This window comes from Corythoichthys intestinalis, chromosome 20 (assembly GCF_030265065.1).
Source record: "Corythoichthys intestinalis isolate RoL2023-P3 chromosome 20, ASM3026506v1, whole genome shotgun sequence".
NCBI lineage: Eukaryota > Metazoa > Chordata > Actinopteri > Syngnathiformes > Syngnathidae > Corythoichthys > Corythoichthys intestinalis.
The window spans coordinates 12,323,250-12,341,735 of record NC_080414.1 but is presented as its reverse complement, the minus strand read 5'-3'; the positions used below and the strand labels follow the sequence as shown (position 1 = coordinate 12,341,735).

At 41.1% G+C, this 18,486-nt stretch overlaps 1 protein-coding gene across 1 annotated transcript in view; it reads left to right on the top strand.

The window, feature by feature from the left end:
- drosha (drosha ribonuclease III) overlaps positions 1 to 18,486 on the top strand; it is a 502,261-nt gene that overhangs the window by 416,027 nt on the left and 67,748 nt on the right. Inside the window, exon 28 of the mRNA XM_057823946.1 lies at positions 5,746 to 5,790. Coding sequence (XP_057679929.1) covers positions 5,746 to 5,790 — 45 coding nt within the window. The remainder of the gene's footprint in view (positions 1 to 5,745; positions 5,791 to 18,486) is intronic.

The window sequence follows — 18,486 nt, the reverse complement described above, 5'->3', positions numbered from 1 at the left end:
TAAAACTAAATGGAAACACTTTAAAAGCTACCATTACAACGCCACTCTAATTAAACAAATCTTGGAAGCAGCCAAATTTGATTCAAAAGCTTTTTTCGAACCGAATTATTTAGTTAATCAATTAATCGTTGCAGCACTATTCACTTTTATTGATTTTTAAATCGGACCTGCCGAAAAAAAAATCTCCATTAGTGGTCGAAATGTTTTATCTGATTGAGATATAAAAATCTGGGTTGAGTAAAATTTTCAATTAAACTCAGGAATGTCAATCATTGATAGGTTTTTGCGCAGTCTAGATGAACATTTTTTCAGCTTAATTATCACTTGCATACCGACCGTAACCTTTGCATCGTGACAAAAAAGGCACATTTTCGAGCAAGATATGTGTTGTTTGATCGGCGTCCTTTTTAATTTGTCAGGAATGTTCATCGTTGGTGGCTTCTTTTTCGAAGGCTGTTTTGAAAAGACTTTGTGAAACGGAGTATCCGAAGTTACGATTAATTACCATCTTTAAGTAACCCTGATTGCTTACTTGCACACCAACCTTAACCTATGTCCTCCGACATAATTGGCTAAGATATGAGCGAGATGCGTACGAACGCATGTATGCGCCATTTTTTTAAAACGCATTCCAATATACTGCCCGCACGTCGACACCCTTCCAAAGGTGTCAACAAAAGAGTCGAAATGAGTTTTTACCTTGATCATTCACTAAGAGCAGACTGCGTTCGGGACCCGAGGGTGGCTTTTATGTGCGTATCGATTAGCCCGGCTATCTCCTATCGATTGCTCTGCCGCACTACTACAGTTGATGGATTGATTGGCAGCGCGCGGCAAGAGACCAATTTGTCAGCGAGCATCGGACCTTGTCAGGGATGAAGCGGCATTACGTCCCCATCAAGGATGGCCCTCGGTCCCGCGAGAGCTCGCGGAGAAAGACCCCACCTTGTCGGTACAGGTAGCTTCATCCTGCGAGTAATTCCGGCTCCCATTAAAAATGCTGTTCAAACACACATACACACACTTGTTTCTTCAATTTCTCTGTAGTGCGTCTGGCGGCTGCGGATGATTTGTGCACCCGGTAATTACAGCAGTCTCAGGGAAAAAAAAAGAGAAAAGAAAACATGTTATTCTTAAATCCCCACTCCACGTCGGCTTAGTCATTGTCTGCCTCGTTTTGCTGAACGGCTGTAATTGAAACATTAGCTGTTGGGGTCTGCGCTACCACTTCATTAGGCACACCTACGCAATCGCATTCCCGGCTTTTGTCGCTAAGTGCTAATGCTAAGTGTACTAATTCATGCTAAGATACAGTTTAATGCTCTGTTTTGATGGTGTTCGTTTAAGGCTCACCATAACGATTCTCTCACTGTATGGCCATTAGGGCTGCAGCTATGGAATATTTTAGTAATCGAGTATTCCACTGAAAATTCCATGGATCATTTGAGTAATCGGATAAAACTTTTTTTTTTTTTTTTCGGTATAAATTCACACGAGAAAACAAGACATTTCACCTAATATTGAACCATTTTAGACAGTGTCTTTATTTTAGATGTATGTTGTTGAAAACAGCCAACGATTACAAATTACAGTATTGGTAATATATTGTTACACTCCTACTGTACATGCTAACCAATCAGATGGATATAATATTAGAACTGGAATAGTGCTCTAGCTGGAATTAGAAAAAAGAACTATAGAAGCATGAAATGACGAATATGACTTACTTTAATGTTTTTTGACATTGTAACTGGATTTTACTGGGCTAGTTGACCAGCAGCATTTGAAAGTTGCACCTTTCCTCTTCCTCCCACGTATGACTACAACCTAAAGTCTTTTACCAGTGTTGTCCATGGCAACTACCGGAGAACACCCCTTCATGCTTACCTTCTTTACATCTTGCCACTGTTGGATCATACCTCCTCTCAAGGAACCATGTTGATAGTGTTCACAATCCCCTTCGCCAAAGTCAAACGCAGTTCAGCACTGTCAGTACTCCTCTCCAGGGACGGCGTGCCTCAAAGCCAAAAACCGCTGGCACACCTCACCTTCGGCCGAAAACATCCCCGCTTCTCTCATCTCGTCCCCTGGTGGGTGGTCCATTGTCTGTCCCCCCACCAACTGGGTTTGAAAATGAGATGGTGAATGCTTTGTTGTCATTTCACCTCCGATCATAGCCACCCACCCATTGCTGTGGATGATGGCACCAGTCAGCTCTTCTTGGACATCGCCAGCTTTTGTGCATTTTAAACCCTCGAAAGGCCAACACAATTTTTTTTTTTTTTAAATTCATGACTTTATGGAGAGGAAATTTAATCACGGTTTATAGACTTCACTTTAGGTTGACCTGACACGGGGCTCGAGGCTGATCCGTATTGGGCTTATTTTCAAAAACTTAAAATTCAAATATTTTCAAAACCAGAGCAACTAGCGACCTAAAACCAAAACAGGTACCTCCGGGGCAGTTTACATGGCGACTCTGCGACACAAAGACGCAATGACTGAGTTGCAGACTTGCGTCGCGTGCATATGGTGTCGGCGAAAACGAAAAATTCTGAATCCTACCTCCAAAGTGGAAGAATCCGATTGCGGGGGGTTGAGGGGGGCTTCCTCGGCATGCATATCAAAGCCTCCTGCGGCGCGAGACCGCGTCGTTAACGTCAGCACTCGTACACGCCACATTGGGCGTGCGCAGCGGTGCTACTAAACATTAAAAACAGCAAATATGGCGGAATGTCGGCTTTAATTTACTGTTTTAATAATATTTTTAAATTAAATATGCTGAACGTTTATATTTTTGTGCCGCCTTGAGCAAAAGAAAAATGAGATTGCTTCGAGTGGGCGGGCATATTTTTTTTCCAGGCTGAGGGAGCTTGGTGGGGTCAAAGTGCATTATTCTGTCGCCCAGTAAATCTGCACTGCCCCCTAGGGCCTGGCATGAATACTACATCGTTTTCATGTGGAATTGCGACATTGTTCAAATGGAGACGCAAATGCAAGTGTGACATTTTTCGTATTCTCGGAGAGTCACCATGTAAACGGCCCCTCCGTTAGGTATATATGACCCTCCATGAGCAGCGGCATCATTTCAACAGCTAATAATTCATTCAATGTTCACATCAAACACTTAAAACTTGAGGAAAGCATGCAGAATCATTTTAATTTTACTCAACAAAAACAAAATTTGCATTTTTCTATATAGAATCGGAACTTTTTGGTTTAATTCTGATGTAACTATTGCCTTAGCACGCCGTGCAGGCTATCTGGCCTTTGGTCATTTTTAAATTGAAATGTTACATAAAATAAAACACGTAAAATGTGATTTTTTTTTTGTATGGATGCAGAAATGTCTAAATTACTAATTTTTGGCCAAAGAACAGGCAGTTAGCCAAAAATTACCTAATCATTTGAATGTAAAGTTTCGCTATTGTGTATGGATATAACATGGCGCCCATCACAAAACAAAGCGCTTTTTAATTTGAAAATTCTTGTAAATAAATGTGTACATCCCAGAATTTCAATAGATATGAACATAAAACAATCTAGATTCTTGGTTAAAAGCAAAAAGCCGGGCAGTTATCATTCATTTTATGTAAATATTTCAAGCTAAGGTGTTAGGCTATTGTGTATGGATGCAACATGGCGGCCATCACTAAATAAAGAGCTTTTTAAGTTGAAAGTTCTTGTATGTAAATGCGTAAATCCCAGAATTTCTATAGATTTGAACGTAAAACGGTCTAGATTTTTTGTTAAAGCAAAAAACCTGGCAGTTATCATTCATTTTATGTGAATATTTCAAGCTGAAGTTATGCTAATTTTTTCCCATTTTCTTCACAACATTTCAAGGTGCAAGCATGGTGCTTTTTTTTTTTTTTTTTTAATATAATAACAGGGTTTCCCCTAGGATTTTTTTGAAGCTCTGGTAGTGGGCTGCATTGGAGTCGGACAGTCTCACCATGTTGTTTCACGGCGAAATTGCATCATATCATGACAAAAAACAATCCCCCCCCCACACACACACACATTTTTCCCCCTAAGAAGAACCATAACAAAGATCTATTCGAAATATTTCATTAGCTAGGCTAATGTCGTATCTCTCAGCTACGGTACATGTACGTAAAATGCGTAGCTGATTACAGCTACGTTACCCTACGTAATAATATGACTTTTTTTCTCTTAGTACAACTTCTCGTAGCTCTTCTTTTTCCTTTAATTTGGCCCTAATACGTACTACATAACCACAACAATAATGGTTCTTCTGTTAACAGACCCATTTCAAGGAGAAGGGGGGTAATTCTAAAAGTTGTGTAGTTACTTGTTTTGATGAGAAGGTAAATAGTTTTTTGTTGTTGTTGTTCGTGAACTACATTTCCACACAAACGCATATCGAGGCATATTTTAGCTTAAAAACGAGAAGTATGACAGTCAGTTTTCGAGTGTCCCAGAGCTTGCAAAACCTTGGGGGGGGAGGGGGGGTGGCGCATTTATCAAGGTTTCATCAGCCGTGATTGCGTAGATCTGTCGTCCGAAACCGCCTGATAGCACAGATATAAGTACGCCTACCCCTCTGCTATTGGATGCGTTATTGATGTTAGCGCAGTGGCGCTCTGAAAATAGAGCAAGGTTCTATTTTGGGCCCCATCACTATCTCTTGCTATCAGGCCCGTTCTCCCATTTTTCCTACTCGCTTCCCCCTACGTCACAGCTCCCCACTCAGATCGTCTCTTAAGGTAGCCGCGCATAGTTACGGACATTACAATACACAATGAATAGGTTGCCGGTGAATAGGTTGCCGCTAGTTTGAAACGGCCTTTAAAAAAATATATATCTCATTTGCAAGGCGGCTTTTATTTTGGTGTGGTGGTGCGCCACAATCTTTTACATGTAGGGAAAACCCTGAATTATTACCTTAAATGCTCGACCAAATCACTCTTGAGACACTTCTACTTTCTTGTATGCAGTAAACCCTTCGTCCTTTTTCACTTAAATCCGGTGTTTGAACGCAGCGTGTTTGAGTTTATAGAAGTGAAGGCTGCATGACGCTCTGCCTGGCCCGGCCCCCTACTGAAAGGCATGGCGCAATGTCTGTAGAAGCTGTCTAGTCAACTGATGGTGAAATTTATGCACAGTTTTGAAAAGTGGTAACCGGAAGATACAATTTCTGGAGAAAACGCGTGGTATTGTTTACTCTCAACTTGGCTGCCATAAACGGTGCTAGATGTCTATTCACTTTGGTCTGCGAGGGGCAAATGAACATGGAAAACACAAGAGTTTTGGGGGAATTGTTCATTTTCGAGAAACAAGGCCATTGAATTATCTTTAAAAGGTTATCAGGCAATTTCCAAGCTTCTAATTACAGAGAACCACGGTTGGCGCCACTATCCGCAAAAGGAGAAAACTAGAAACTGATCAACTTCCCCAGGAGGAATTAAAAGTCATCATTTAGAAACAGCATTTTAGATTTACTCGGGTTTCCGTCTTGTTAAAAGCCAGCTTGATTGGTTTCAGCTAGAAAATGTACAGTATGTATGGAATTAGTTCCTTTCATCATTTTCACTTGTGTGTAAGAAGTTCTCGATAAAAAAGTATCCTGGGAATCCTACCTGTAATGATTTATTGGTTGAATTCTGAGTTCTTTGACCGTGGAACCCTTTGACCGAGGGTCCGCCTCTCGAAATTTGATGTATTAACACCCGTGACCCCCCTGTTTCCACGGCTGATGACTTCCTCTTCGTCTCTTTGCAGGACCTGCGGGACGTTTGGCTCCACTATCCGCCACACCCTCTGCAGGTTGGTTGTCCTCTGATTTATTGTCTTTGCTGAAATGGAGCCGGTTTTGAGGTTCTGCCGACCCCCGGCTGACGTCTGACACGAATCCTGGCCTTTGCATCACCTGCCCAGAAACACTGCACGCGTCAAGGGTATTTGTTTTGAAATTAGGATTGGGGAGAGCAGATCAAAGATGCGGTAAAAGGATTACAGTTTGGGATCACACGGACCCCACGGGGACCGCCGGGCTTCCTGCTCTCTGATGTGCTGCTGAGGAGCGTGTGTTTCTTTGTGTCTCTGCCGAGGCTCGTCTTTATGCGGCGCGTTTTCCCCTTCATCTCCCGCCGTTCGGGCTCCACGCGTGCCTTTTTGCATATTCGTGTTATTTTGGCCCAAAATAACGGCCGCTGTTGTTTGTTTTCATCCCCAAACACGGCACTTGTTGTTTTTTTTTTTTACCCTCAACGGCACGTGTTGCTGCCGAGTTGCTGGATTCCGCGGTCAGGGCGGAGTCGGTAGGGTCAGGCCAGACGGGTGTTTGGAGCCTCGTTACCGCAAAGTGCGCACAGGGCGGGGTTTTATTCTGGGTGGCCGGTCAGTGGCGACAAGTAGTGATAGTATCGAGATGTTATGTTTCTAATACGGGTTGGAATCCTCCTCTGTCTCCAGTCCTATCAAAGATTGTGATTATCATGAAAATGTTATGTCCTGGGTTTGCACCTTCTCTTTTTGGTTGGTTTTCCGCGTCTTTGTTTGGCAACTTTTTCAGTTTGCATATTCCTAAATGCAGAGGTGGGTAGAGTAGCCAAAAATTTGACTCAAGTCAGAGGAGCATTACTTCAAAATAATATTCCTCAAGTAAAAGTAGTCATCCAAAATATGTATGCAAGTGTAATGTAAAAATGTATTTCGTGAAAAGAATACTCAAGTCATGAGTAACATTGTGACTGCTTACAATGTTTACAATTTTTTTTTTCAAACAATGTTTTTTTTTTTTTTTCTCAGCACAAGTTATCTATATGAGCTGTTATTATTATACTGTACAATAACCCATTAAAGAATCACATTAGGCCAAAAAAAACAAACAAAAAAACCCCATTCAATTTTAGAAAAAAAATCTACAGAAATGAAGCATTATTCGTCCAAAGAGCATGAGTGCCCTCAAGTGGAGAAAAAAAAGCTATTTTCATCCTTCTGCTGTGAGTTTATCACTAGTAGACGTCCAATCTGTTAGAGCTGGGAGGGCGGCAGCGAATGACCATTCGTTGCCATCCCTCGACCTTTAAACGGATTGGACGTCTATAGACCCTACCCACGTGACGTCACAACTCCGCTCTCCTGAATGGTACCGCCCACTTGTCCGTCAAAACATAGTGTTAACCTGTTACGGCTACGTACATTTCTCCTATTTACGGCGTGTTTTTCTGCTCCTTAACATTAATAATCAAAATGGTGAAGGCGTGTGTGGCTGTTGGTTGCACTAACAGAGAAGATGGAAGGAGAGACTTGAAGTTTTACCGTATTCCGAGGGATCCAAAGAGAGCGAAATGGACGGCTGCAATTCGACGTGAAAACTGGGCACCAAAAAATCACCACAGACTATGTAGTAGTCATTTTATATCCGGTAAGATGCATTTAAGATATACTTAGAGGGTTTTGGGCTGACAAATAACCACAATTAAGATCATTGCGAGGCTAATCGCCGACAACATACGACGTAGTACGACATAGTTTCAAATTCAAGATGTTTGTGACTTCCCTTTCTTCCACCATCGTTATTTTTTGAATAATATTTAGCTGGTACCAAGTGAAAGAAACTGGCCTCGTCTACGGGGCTGACAAATAACCACAATTAACATCATTGCGAGGCTAATCGCCGACAACATACGACGTAGTACGACATAGTTTCAAATTCAAGATGTTTGTGACTTCCCTTTCTTCCACCATCGTTATTTTTTGAATAATATTTAGCTGGTACCAAGTGAAAGAAACTGGCCTCGTCTACGGGGCTGACAAATAACCACAATTAAGATCATTGCTAGGCTAATCGCCGACAACATACACGTATGTATGTAGTGAGAGTGCTATCGCTAAACCATATAAACATTAAAAGCCTTAACTCCATTGACAAACGACATGAAATACATTAGACTTGACAGTGGATGTTAGCAATAACAAAAGATTTTGAATTGAAAATTTCGTAACTCACCTTTCCAAGCACAAGATAGATTCCTGCCGAATTTTCGTGGACGAGGACCTGTTTCACCCAACCAGCAACGAAGTATTTATAAGCCTCCAAGCTCTTGAAGTTTTTCATATTTTCGTGAGAATAGGCTGATTTAGTGTGGACAAGATAATTGTAAATATCTGCGTAGCAGATGTCAGGCAGACAGGGCGAAGACAGTGGGTCGAAAAACATCGATTTGGGCATCAAATATGGATCTGGCGACTGTATAGAACGAAGCTTTTCCTCATAACGCCTTTTATGCAACAGATCCAGTGAGTTTGCGGCATCAGAAAGCACCGGGTCTTCCATGAAATGCATTTTAAATTCTGCCATCAATTGAAAACAATGCTAATACAGAGTCAAAATGACGGACAAGTGGGCGGAACCATACAGCGAGCACGTGGTTTTGTGACGTAGGTGGGTAGGGTCTATAGCGGTCAATGGTAACCAATTATTTTCATTTGGTTATGGCTGTTGATTTTTAGTCACTTCTTCTTGATTTTGGGGCATTTATGGGTCGCTTCCTGTTGATTTTAGGGCATTTATGGGAGACTTTTGGTTTATTTTGGGTTACAGGACAGGAAGTGACCCAAGAATCTCCCCAAATTAATAGGCAGTGACTCAAACTCAACAGAAAGTGACCTGTAAATGCCCTAAAATGAACAAAAAGGCACCTGTAAGCGCCCCAACGATATATCAATTCTTGGCAGGAGCATATCGATAACCTTTTGGGATACAATTGGGTGTGGCATTGTTTGAAATTGAACGATTCCGGTTCCGAACAATTCTCGATTCCGATTCTTTTAAGAGGCAGGGTTAAAAAAAACTGTAGTTTAAAAATGTATAAGTTTATATTAATGTCTTCTCGAATTTTTTTAAAATATGAATTTAAAATGTATTACTATTATTTATATGAATTTTAAATTACTATTTTTTATTAATACAATTAATATGAACTTTCTAAATTATATGAACTTCTCATAGGGTTATTTTTAACCATTATATATACAGTGCCCTCCATAATTATTGGATTTATAGTAATTATGTGTTTTTTAGCTTCTAATATTTTTTTTTTTTTTCAAATAATTTGGGACCTTAATGGAAAAAAAGAGAAAAATCCAACCTTCAATACAAGTGCATTTATTAAGTGGTGAAAAAATCCCACATGAAGAAATAAGTATTTGACATCAAATAATGTGTGTCACAATTATTAGCACCCCTGGTGTTAATACTTTGTACAACCCCCTTTTGCCAACAAAACAGCACCTAATCTTCTCCTATAATGTTTCACAAGATGGGAAAAGACAGAAAGAGGAATCTTCAGCCATTACTCTTTGCAGAATCTCTCTAAATCATCCAGAGACCTGTGTCCTCTCCTCTGTACTCTCCTCTTCAGCTCACCCCACAGGTTTTCAATGGGGTTGAGGTCTGGGGACTGAGATGGCCATGGGAGGAGCTTGATTTTGTATCTGGTGAACGATTGCTGTGTAGATTTGGCCATATGTTTAGGGTTATTGTCTTGCTGAAAGACCCAGTGACGACCCATCTTCAGCTTTCGGGCAGAGGGCAACAGATTTTGATTTAAAATGTCCTGGTATTTCAAAGCATTCATGATGCCATGCACCCTAACAAGGTTCCCAGGGCTTTTGGAAGCGAAACAGCTCCACAGCATCACTGACCCGCCCCCATACTTCACAGTGGGTATGTGGTGCTTTTCAGAATGCGCATCTTTCGTGGCACGCCGACCCACTTAGAGTGTTTGTTGCCAAAAGCTCAATCTTGGTCTCATCTGACCAAAGCACACGGTCCCAGTTGAAGCCCCAATACGGCTTGGCGAACTCCAGACGTTTGCGTTTATGATTGTGAGTGAGGAAAGGTTTTCTCCGTGCATGCCTCCCAAACAGCTTGTTGGCGTGTAGACAGCACCTCATACCCACTGTGAAGTATGGGAGTGGGTCAGCCGCGAAGACTGAAGAGTTACAGAAAACGTTTGGCCTTCCTTATTGCCAACAAAGGGTACATAACAAAGTATTGAGATTAACTTTTGGTATTGACCAAATACTTATTTTCCACCAAGTTTTTTTACATAAATTCTTTAAAAATCAAACAATGTGATTTTCTTTTTTTTTTTTCCCCACATTCTGTCTCTCATGGTTGAGGTTTACCCATGTTGACAATTGCAGGCCTCTCTAATCTTCTCAAGTAGAAGAACTTACACAATTGGTGGTTGACTAAATACTTATTTGCTCCACTGTATGCACATCCCTAAATGTCCAAATTGAGTACTGCTTGTCATTTTCCCTCCAAAATGTCATGTGGCTCGTAACAGAAGTGCTGTCAGCATTGCTGCAGAGATTGAAGAGGTGGGGGAGTCAGCCTGTTAGTGCTCAGACCATACCGCCGCTGTACTTTACATCAAATTGGTGTGCATGGCTGTCACCCCAGGAGGAAGCCTCTTCTGAAGACTGTACACAAGAAAGCCCGCAAACAGTTTACGAAGACATGTCAACAAAGCACATGGATTACTGGAACCATGTCCTATAGTCTGATGAGACGGGCGGGCTTTCTTGTGTACCGTCTTCAGAAGAGGCTTCCCCCTGGGGGTGACAGCCATTAAAACACACACGGTTCATTCCAGCAATACAGAATGGATAATTTAGCTTTTTTGCTAACATAACATATTCAGATTCGTATCTCATCATCTTAACTTGTTTTGAGTAACTCTCACTTCAAAATCTTGTTCCATTTTTCTCCCTCAAAACAACTTTAGCAATTTAGCCCCTCCTGGCTTGTCTTGTTGTCGAATGAATTGATGATTTATTGAATAATTGATGAAGGCCTCTCAGCATTCGGGGTTGAATGCGTCCGCACCTGTTGTGAGCGGCAAGCAAGCGTTGTCCTCCTACGCCCGCCGTCAAGAATAAAGCCAAAGAGGCGAGCGCGGCCTCGCCTTAATGAGCTTTGAGAGCGTAGCCGTGGCAGCTCACCGCGGCGTGTTTAATTATGCCCGCGCCCGTCTATGGCGTACACGCATACATTAGCCCAGCCTAGCGACGTGCCCTCGCAAGCGCGCCGAAACATGCCGCGCTCCACGTCTTCCTTCGCATCATCACCTGCAGCACTCCAGGATAATTAACCGTCGCGTCGCTTACCTGCGCTAGCTTTCAAAATGTCTTCTTTGCTTTAGCCCACACAGACGACGCATAGGACCTTTTCCACTCTGAATACGGGTCGAAAATGCTACCGCTGCGTTCAGTTTTGATCACGTTATTATGACATTTAGAGTCAGGATTTGCTGTCAAACGAGACGACGAAGGGTGATCCAAAAATGGTAGCTCTTTCTTCAATTTTGATCACATTACAATGACATTTTGTCTTAGATTCGATGTCAATCAACAGACGGTGAACCGTGAGCTCAAAATAGTAGCTCTTTCTTCAATTTTGATCAAGTGATGACATTGTTTTCTTCGGTTTCAATGCATTTCAAAAGACGGCACTTTCTCATTGGCTGCTGTTGATGGTGATGTACAGTCATGTGAAAAAATTAGGACACCCAATGGAAGCCTGTGTGTTTTCAAACATATTTGATATTGTTATCAATTTTAACAATCTTGAGGGATTCAAGTAATAGAACTAAAAAATTAAACTGGAAAAAAAGATTTTTTTTTATAACATTCTATAAAATGTCATTTTAAATAAATGCAATTTAAAATCCCACTTAAAATGGCTAAACTCACACACAGGTGTATCATATCAGGTGCACATGATTAGAACATCATTACCCAGTGTTTTGAAGGTGACTTGCCTTATTTTAAACTCGCATTCAGTTTGGTGTGCCCCGACTGTTGAAGTGAGAGAAAACACCATGGTGAGATCAGAGGAGCTATCTGAGGCCTTCAGAAAGAAAATTGTGGACAGTTATGAGTAGGGGTGTAACAAAATATCGAAATAGTGATATATCGTGATACTTTGTATCCCAAAAGATTATCGATATGCTCTTGCCAATAATAGAGGTATTATTTTAAAAAGGTGTCAATGTTTTAATTAAAAAAAAAAAAAAAAAAAAAAAAGTTGCACAATCCATTTAGACTGGAAACGTTCGTTCATTCGGAACCAGAACATTCGCAGTCATTCTGTCTGATTTTCAGGGCATTTACAGGTCATTTCCTTTTGAGTTTAAGTCACTGCCTATTTATTTGGGTGATTCCCAGGGCACTTCCTGTTCTGTAACTCAAAATAAACAGGAAGTGAACCATAAAATACCCCAAAATCAACAGGAAGTAACTGAAAATCAACAGGTAAATGACCTTAAATGGCCCAAAATGCCTGGCATTGGCTGCGGCTGACGGCCATAGACGTTCAATCCATTTGAAGTGGGAGGGATGGCAGCGAATGAACGAATGTTCCCACTTCAAATGGATTGGTCGTCTACTAGTGATAAACTCATTCCAATTCACAGCAGAAGTTTGTTTTTCTGTATATCGTGAGCTTTGTATCGCATATCGTATCGTGAGGTACCAAGAGGTTCCCACTCCTAGTTATGAGTCTGGTAAGGGATTTCAAAAGATCTCAAAAGAATATAAAATCAGCTATTCCACTGTCCGGAAAATAGTCTACAAGTGGAGGACATCCAAAACAACTGCCAACATGCCCAGGTCTGGCCGTCCAAGCAAGTTCACCCAGAGAGCAGATCACAAGATGCTAAAAGAACTCTCCAAAAACCCTAAAATGTTATCACGAGACCTACAGCAAGCTCTTGCTACTGTTGATGTAGAGGTGCATGCTCTACAATCAGAAAGAGACATCACATGGGAGGTGTGCAAGGAGGAATCCTTTGCTCTCCAAGTAGACCATAAAGGCCACAGTTTGCCAGATTGAATGTAGACAAAGACCAGGACTTGGACAGGATTGAATGTAGACAAAGACCAGGACTAATGATAATGTTCTTTGGACAGATGAATCTAAAATGGAAATATTTGCACACCAGAACAGAGGACATGTTTGGGGTAAACCCAATTTCCCAGGAAAAGAACCTCATACCAACCGTGAAGCATGGAGGTGGTTTGGGTTTGGTTTGGTTTGGTGTTATGGTTTGGGGATGCTTTGCTGCAGCAGGACCTGACCAGCTCTCCATCATAAAATCCACCATGAATTCTATCATGTATCAGAGGGTGCTTGAGGAACATGTGAGATCATCTGTGAAAACAATTAAAGCTGAAGCGAAACTGGACCCTGCAACATGAGAATGACCCAAAAAATACCGATAAATCCACCAAGGACTGTCTGAAAAGGAAGAAATGGGGAGTCCTGGAATGGCCGAGTCAAAGCCTAGATCTTAATCTCATTGAGATGCTGTGGAGTGACTTGAAACGAGCTGTACATGCAAGAAACCCCCCAATCATCTTACAGCTGCTAATTTTTTCACATGACTTTACGAACCAGATCTGCTTAAAAAAAAAAAAAAAAGACTGTTTTACATTTACCGTTGAATTTTCTTCCCAGTCGAATTTCAAATATTTCTCAGATCTTAAATCCTGTAGGTGGAATCTCTGCTGACTTTTTGGCCACCCAGGACTCAAAATCCTACCTTCCCTATTCGGTCATGTTTTTTTTTGTACTTTTTGGATGGTGGTTCGCATTCCGCCTCGATTTCCAGGCAGAGCTGAAAGTGAGGCTTTGAAGCCGTTTCAAAAGTGTCTTTTCCCCCCCCTCTTGTTCAGAAGCGCTATTCGCCTCCCTCATCCCTGCCTCGCCCCCCGCGTTTGAAGCCTCGTCGCTGACCATTACCCCGAAGGATAGCTCGCGCCCACGAGTGCCCGACTCTTCAGATGTCCTTAGTTGTGATGCATGACATTTAAACGCCTTCCGTTAATTAACGGCGGGTGGAAAATGTGAAATGTTTCTCCCGACGTTTCGGAAGATGGAGTCGTGACATCATTACTGCCAGCTTTCCAATTAAAAATACGCCGTTTAAAAATACAGGAGTGGTTTATTCGCCGTTTCCACCTGGAAACACAAAAAAAATAGCCAGAGGAAAAGGGAGATGCCGCTCGGTGTTTTCTTGTTGATCGCCGCACCGCGCCACGGCTAATGAAGCGAGTCGACAAGGTCACCGGAATGTTCCTTACATCCTAGTGAAAAAGGATGCCTCGGTCAAGCTCGCGGTTGTAGCACGCTGAGACCAATTAGATGTCTCTCGTAGCCTAATTAGTGCGTCCGTGAGGACGGGATCTTGATTAAACAAACATGCATATACATATTTTCCTAGCATATGACTTTTTTATAACGAGCATGGTGGAGACGGAACATCTTGAAATTTTTTTCCCCGAGCTTTCGGCGGACTCAATGGGCCTTCGGGCCGACGCTAAAGAACAATCTGCAGTGGCCGACAAACCATCCTTTAAAGGCTGATCAAGGCTCTGATCTCCTCGCAAAAGTGTAACTGAGGCAACGGCGATATTAATGGAGTGTTTTGAGTCACTCGCTCCGGCGAGAGGAAAAAGGGAACTGTTTGACTTCGCACTTAATGAGTACACCAGATTCCATCTGCGGACGAGCTTTTGAGTTTGTTTTGAGGCGGAGGGAAAAACACACTCTAAGCGGCACATGTTTGATTTAAGGACACTCGCAAGGGGAATTACTGCATTGAGGAAGTGGATTTTTTGCCGCGTTTGTCTAGGCACACTTGGAGGAGGCTCCCAGTCGTCTTGCTGCTTGTGACTAGACACAAATCTGCAACATTTGAGACCTCTCTGCCTTGTCAGAATATAATTGAGTCGATTAAATTGTAGGACAGAAGGACGTGCGATTTTCTGGAAAGGGTGCGTTTGAGTTCCGCTGTTGTCGTCCAGGTCCAGAAGAGACAAAGCAGCCCCAGAACACGTTCAACCTACCATGTTTTACTGTTCAGAGGAGGTTATATTCTTCATATGTCACATTAGCTTGTCATCCAATTTGTTGGTTCATAGTAGGGTTGTTTACCAAAACCCAGTATCAATTTGGTAATGGTTCTGAAGCAACTGGTGGTAACCAGACCTGATGAAAACATTTCAGTGATTGCTTGCTTGTATTGGTGGTTCTCTGTCACCACCCTAGTGGAGCTTTGGTGTAGCTAATCGTAGTTTGTCCTGTAAATGTAATCACATGATAATAAAAGTAGGGGTGGGAGCTAGAGATGTCCCGATCGCAAATTTTTGCATCCGAGTCTTAGTCACCTGATTTTGAGGATCTGCCAATACAGAGTCCCGATCGCTACTGGGGGGGAAAAAAAAATATATATATATATATATTTATATATATATATATATATATATATATATATATATAATTAATCGTTTAGGACCTCCTTTACCTTAATATTGTCTAAATTCTTGAAATTATAACATACACATAACTTTCCAGTTGAAAATATTATCAGATTTCTTCATTATATTTTTGTTCAGACAAAGTAGGACATGAACAAAAATCTGCTTTTACTTTGTAAAACAACAATTCACATTTTTGCCAATTTTCGGACATCTTACGGTCTTAATAAGGCTGCAACAACTAATCGACTAAATCGATTATTGAATTAGTTGCCAAGAATTTGATAATCGATACAGTTATAGACTACAGTTAAGTCAGGAAGCTGTCATAAAATATTACTTTTGGAGGAAATAGTTGTCCATTTTGTCTTCATTGTTACTTACAACATGCCTAAAACAACTTGAAGGTAAATTGTAAAGGTAATTGAAAAAAGTGACATTTATCCGATTAATTGGTTAATTGGTCAATTAATTAAATGATTCATCGATTATGAAAATAATCGTTAGTTGCAGCCCTAAATACTTTACACTACTTCCTCTTCTGCTTTTTACGGGAGTGTTGCAGAGTATAAAACGTATATATTTTTGTTTCTTTCGGCAATGCCATTGTATTTCTGAATTATTTTGTTACTTTTTTGCCCTTTAAAAAAATACGCGATCCTTTTCACCCGAATCTGGTCCTCTAAAAAATGGTCCGATTTCCGATCATATGATCGGATCTGAGACATCCCTCGTGGGAGCCTCTGGGTACCTCACAATACGATACGATTTGCGATACAAGGCTCACGATAACGATTATCTCACGATATGGCAATACAACAATTTTTGGTCACCACCTGTTGATTTTGAGGCATTTCTGGAACATTTGCTGCTGATTTTGGGTTACTGAACCTGAAGTGACCCGGGAATGTTCCCAAATGAATAATGAGTAGAAATCATCAGGAAGTGACCTGAAAATGGCCTAAAATGAACAGGAAGTGACCTATAAACGCCCCCCACACCGGAAAGACTGGCTGTGAATGCTCTGCTTCAGTGCCATTGACGGCACTAGATGTCCAATCTATCTTTGAACCTCCCATGCAAAATGGATTGGATGTTTAGCACCATTAATGGCTGCCAATAAGCTAACAAATACACTATTCAATTGAAAAATTATGGTTACTGTAATTTTCGGACTATAAGCCGCTACTTTTTTCCCTTATTTTAAATCCTTATAGTCCAGTGCGGCTTATTTGTTGAGTTATTGAGTGAGTAGGTAACACTTTATTTGACAGCGGCGTCATAGGACTGCTATAAGACCATCACAATTATGACATGACACCATCATGGGCATTAACGAATAGGGATGGGAACTGATAGGGTTTTTACGATTCCGATTCCATTATCGATATTGCTTAACGATTCGATTCTTTATCGATTCTCTTATCGATTCTAATTTGGGGAAAAAGAAGAACAAACGTTTTGATTGCCATCGACTTTGTTTAATCAGAAGTCACAACCTTACAAACTCACAACAAGGTCAAAAGAGGCCTAGAGCCTCAATATTAACTGTGGAATAAGTGGCAAAAGCACAAGAATGTGTAACATTTTACTGAGACATTTTTGTAATAGAAATAAAAAATATTGGTATATATTGGCATATAGGTCGTTGGTCTGCCGTTAGCAATATGTGTTAAACTTGCAGGGGTCCCCAAACTTTTTCCAGTGAGGGCCGCATAACTTTTCCCTTCTCTGATGAGAGGCTGGGGTCAGTTTGTAACAGAAAAAGTGTGACGATTGCAGGAGTGCCTAAATGTAAAAAAAATATTGTTTTTCAGAAAGCCACAATCAAATAACTCTTTCTGGATATTTCACGGAACAAAAGTAAATAAAATAAAAATAATGGAAAATGAATGAATGAATGAATAATAATATAATATAATAATTAATAATAATAACACTATTACTCAAATAGATAATAACCAAATAACCCTCTCTGAGTTCTTCACAGAAAAAGGCCAGAAAATAAATAACACTATTAGGAGGGGGGAAAAAATGGTGCTTTCACGCTCAAGTGAGGGCGCCCTTGCGCTTCCTCACGCGAAGAAGAACGCGCTCACGTGAAGAAGAAGAAATGCCGCATCCAAGGCGAGTGAGCGAGTTAGTGAGAGAGGGGAGCACTGCGACGACCCTACGTTCTTTGTTAATGCTTGTAAAATATCTACAGAGGCAACGCCTGTATGTATCATCTCTTGTGTTGTTGTTGTGGGTTTCAACTCGCGATCGGACACTTAAATCCAGTTGTGTAGTGGTTTGAACGATGTGCTAATGCTAGCGAACGCATGCTAACTGTTTTGCTATGACTGAATTAGGAGCTAATCATCGCTGATTTACGTTGATGCAAACCTGTTTGTTATTGGGGACGAAATTGATTTGTTTCATTTTTATTTTCAGTTTCACTCTTCAAGTGATGGTTGAATAAAGTCAGCAAATTATACCAACGGCTTCTGTATCGTCATTTCGGAGTTTAGCTAGCTGTATAGCTGTCTCGGTGAGCACAGTGCGGTCTATTATCTCCTCCTTGCAATCATTGCAAGTCGTTTTGTTGTCATTTTTCCTCGTGAAGTGAAGACACACTTTCGAGCGTTTGAACCTACGTGCTGTCATTGTTATGATTACGGCTGCAATGCTCGTGCTTCGTGCTAAACCATCGTAACCTTTCATTTTCACCCTCTTTCCTGGTGAAGTGTAGCCAAACTTTGGAGCGGGTGGTTCTTGGCGTCATGCTAGTTTGATGCGTTTGGACAACAAGACAGTCACAACGCAATATGCGTCTTAAGGACTCGTTAAAGGGATCGTTAAGGCTTTTTCATTGTGATGTCGAGGCCTCGAAACACTAGGAACCGGTTCCGAATTGGAATCGGATTTCGATTCCCATCCCTATTAACGAATGCATATGACAGATGTCATTAAGTGTCATTTGGAAAATTATGTCATCAACTCCATTTATGTCAACCCTCGGATCTTTTTACATCCATGCAAAAGTATAATTATGATTGTCTTATGCCACGCCACTGTCAAATAAAGTGTTAGCAAATACCATAACTATCATATATTGAAACAACTGGAACAGTAACTGAAGAAATAATTAGCAGAGAACATGAATTTTGGTTATTTGTATCTGTAGCACTGCAATGCATGCTAGGA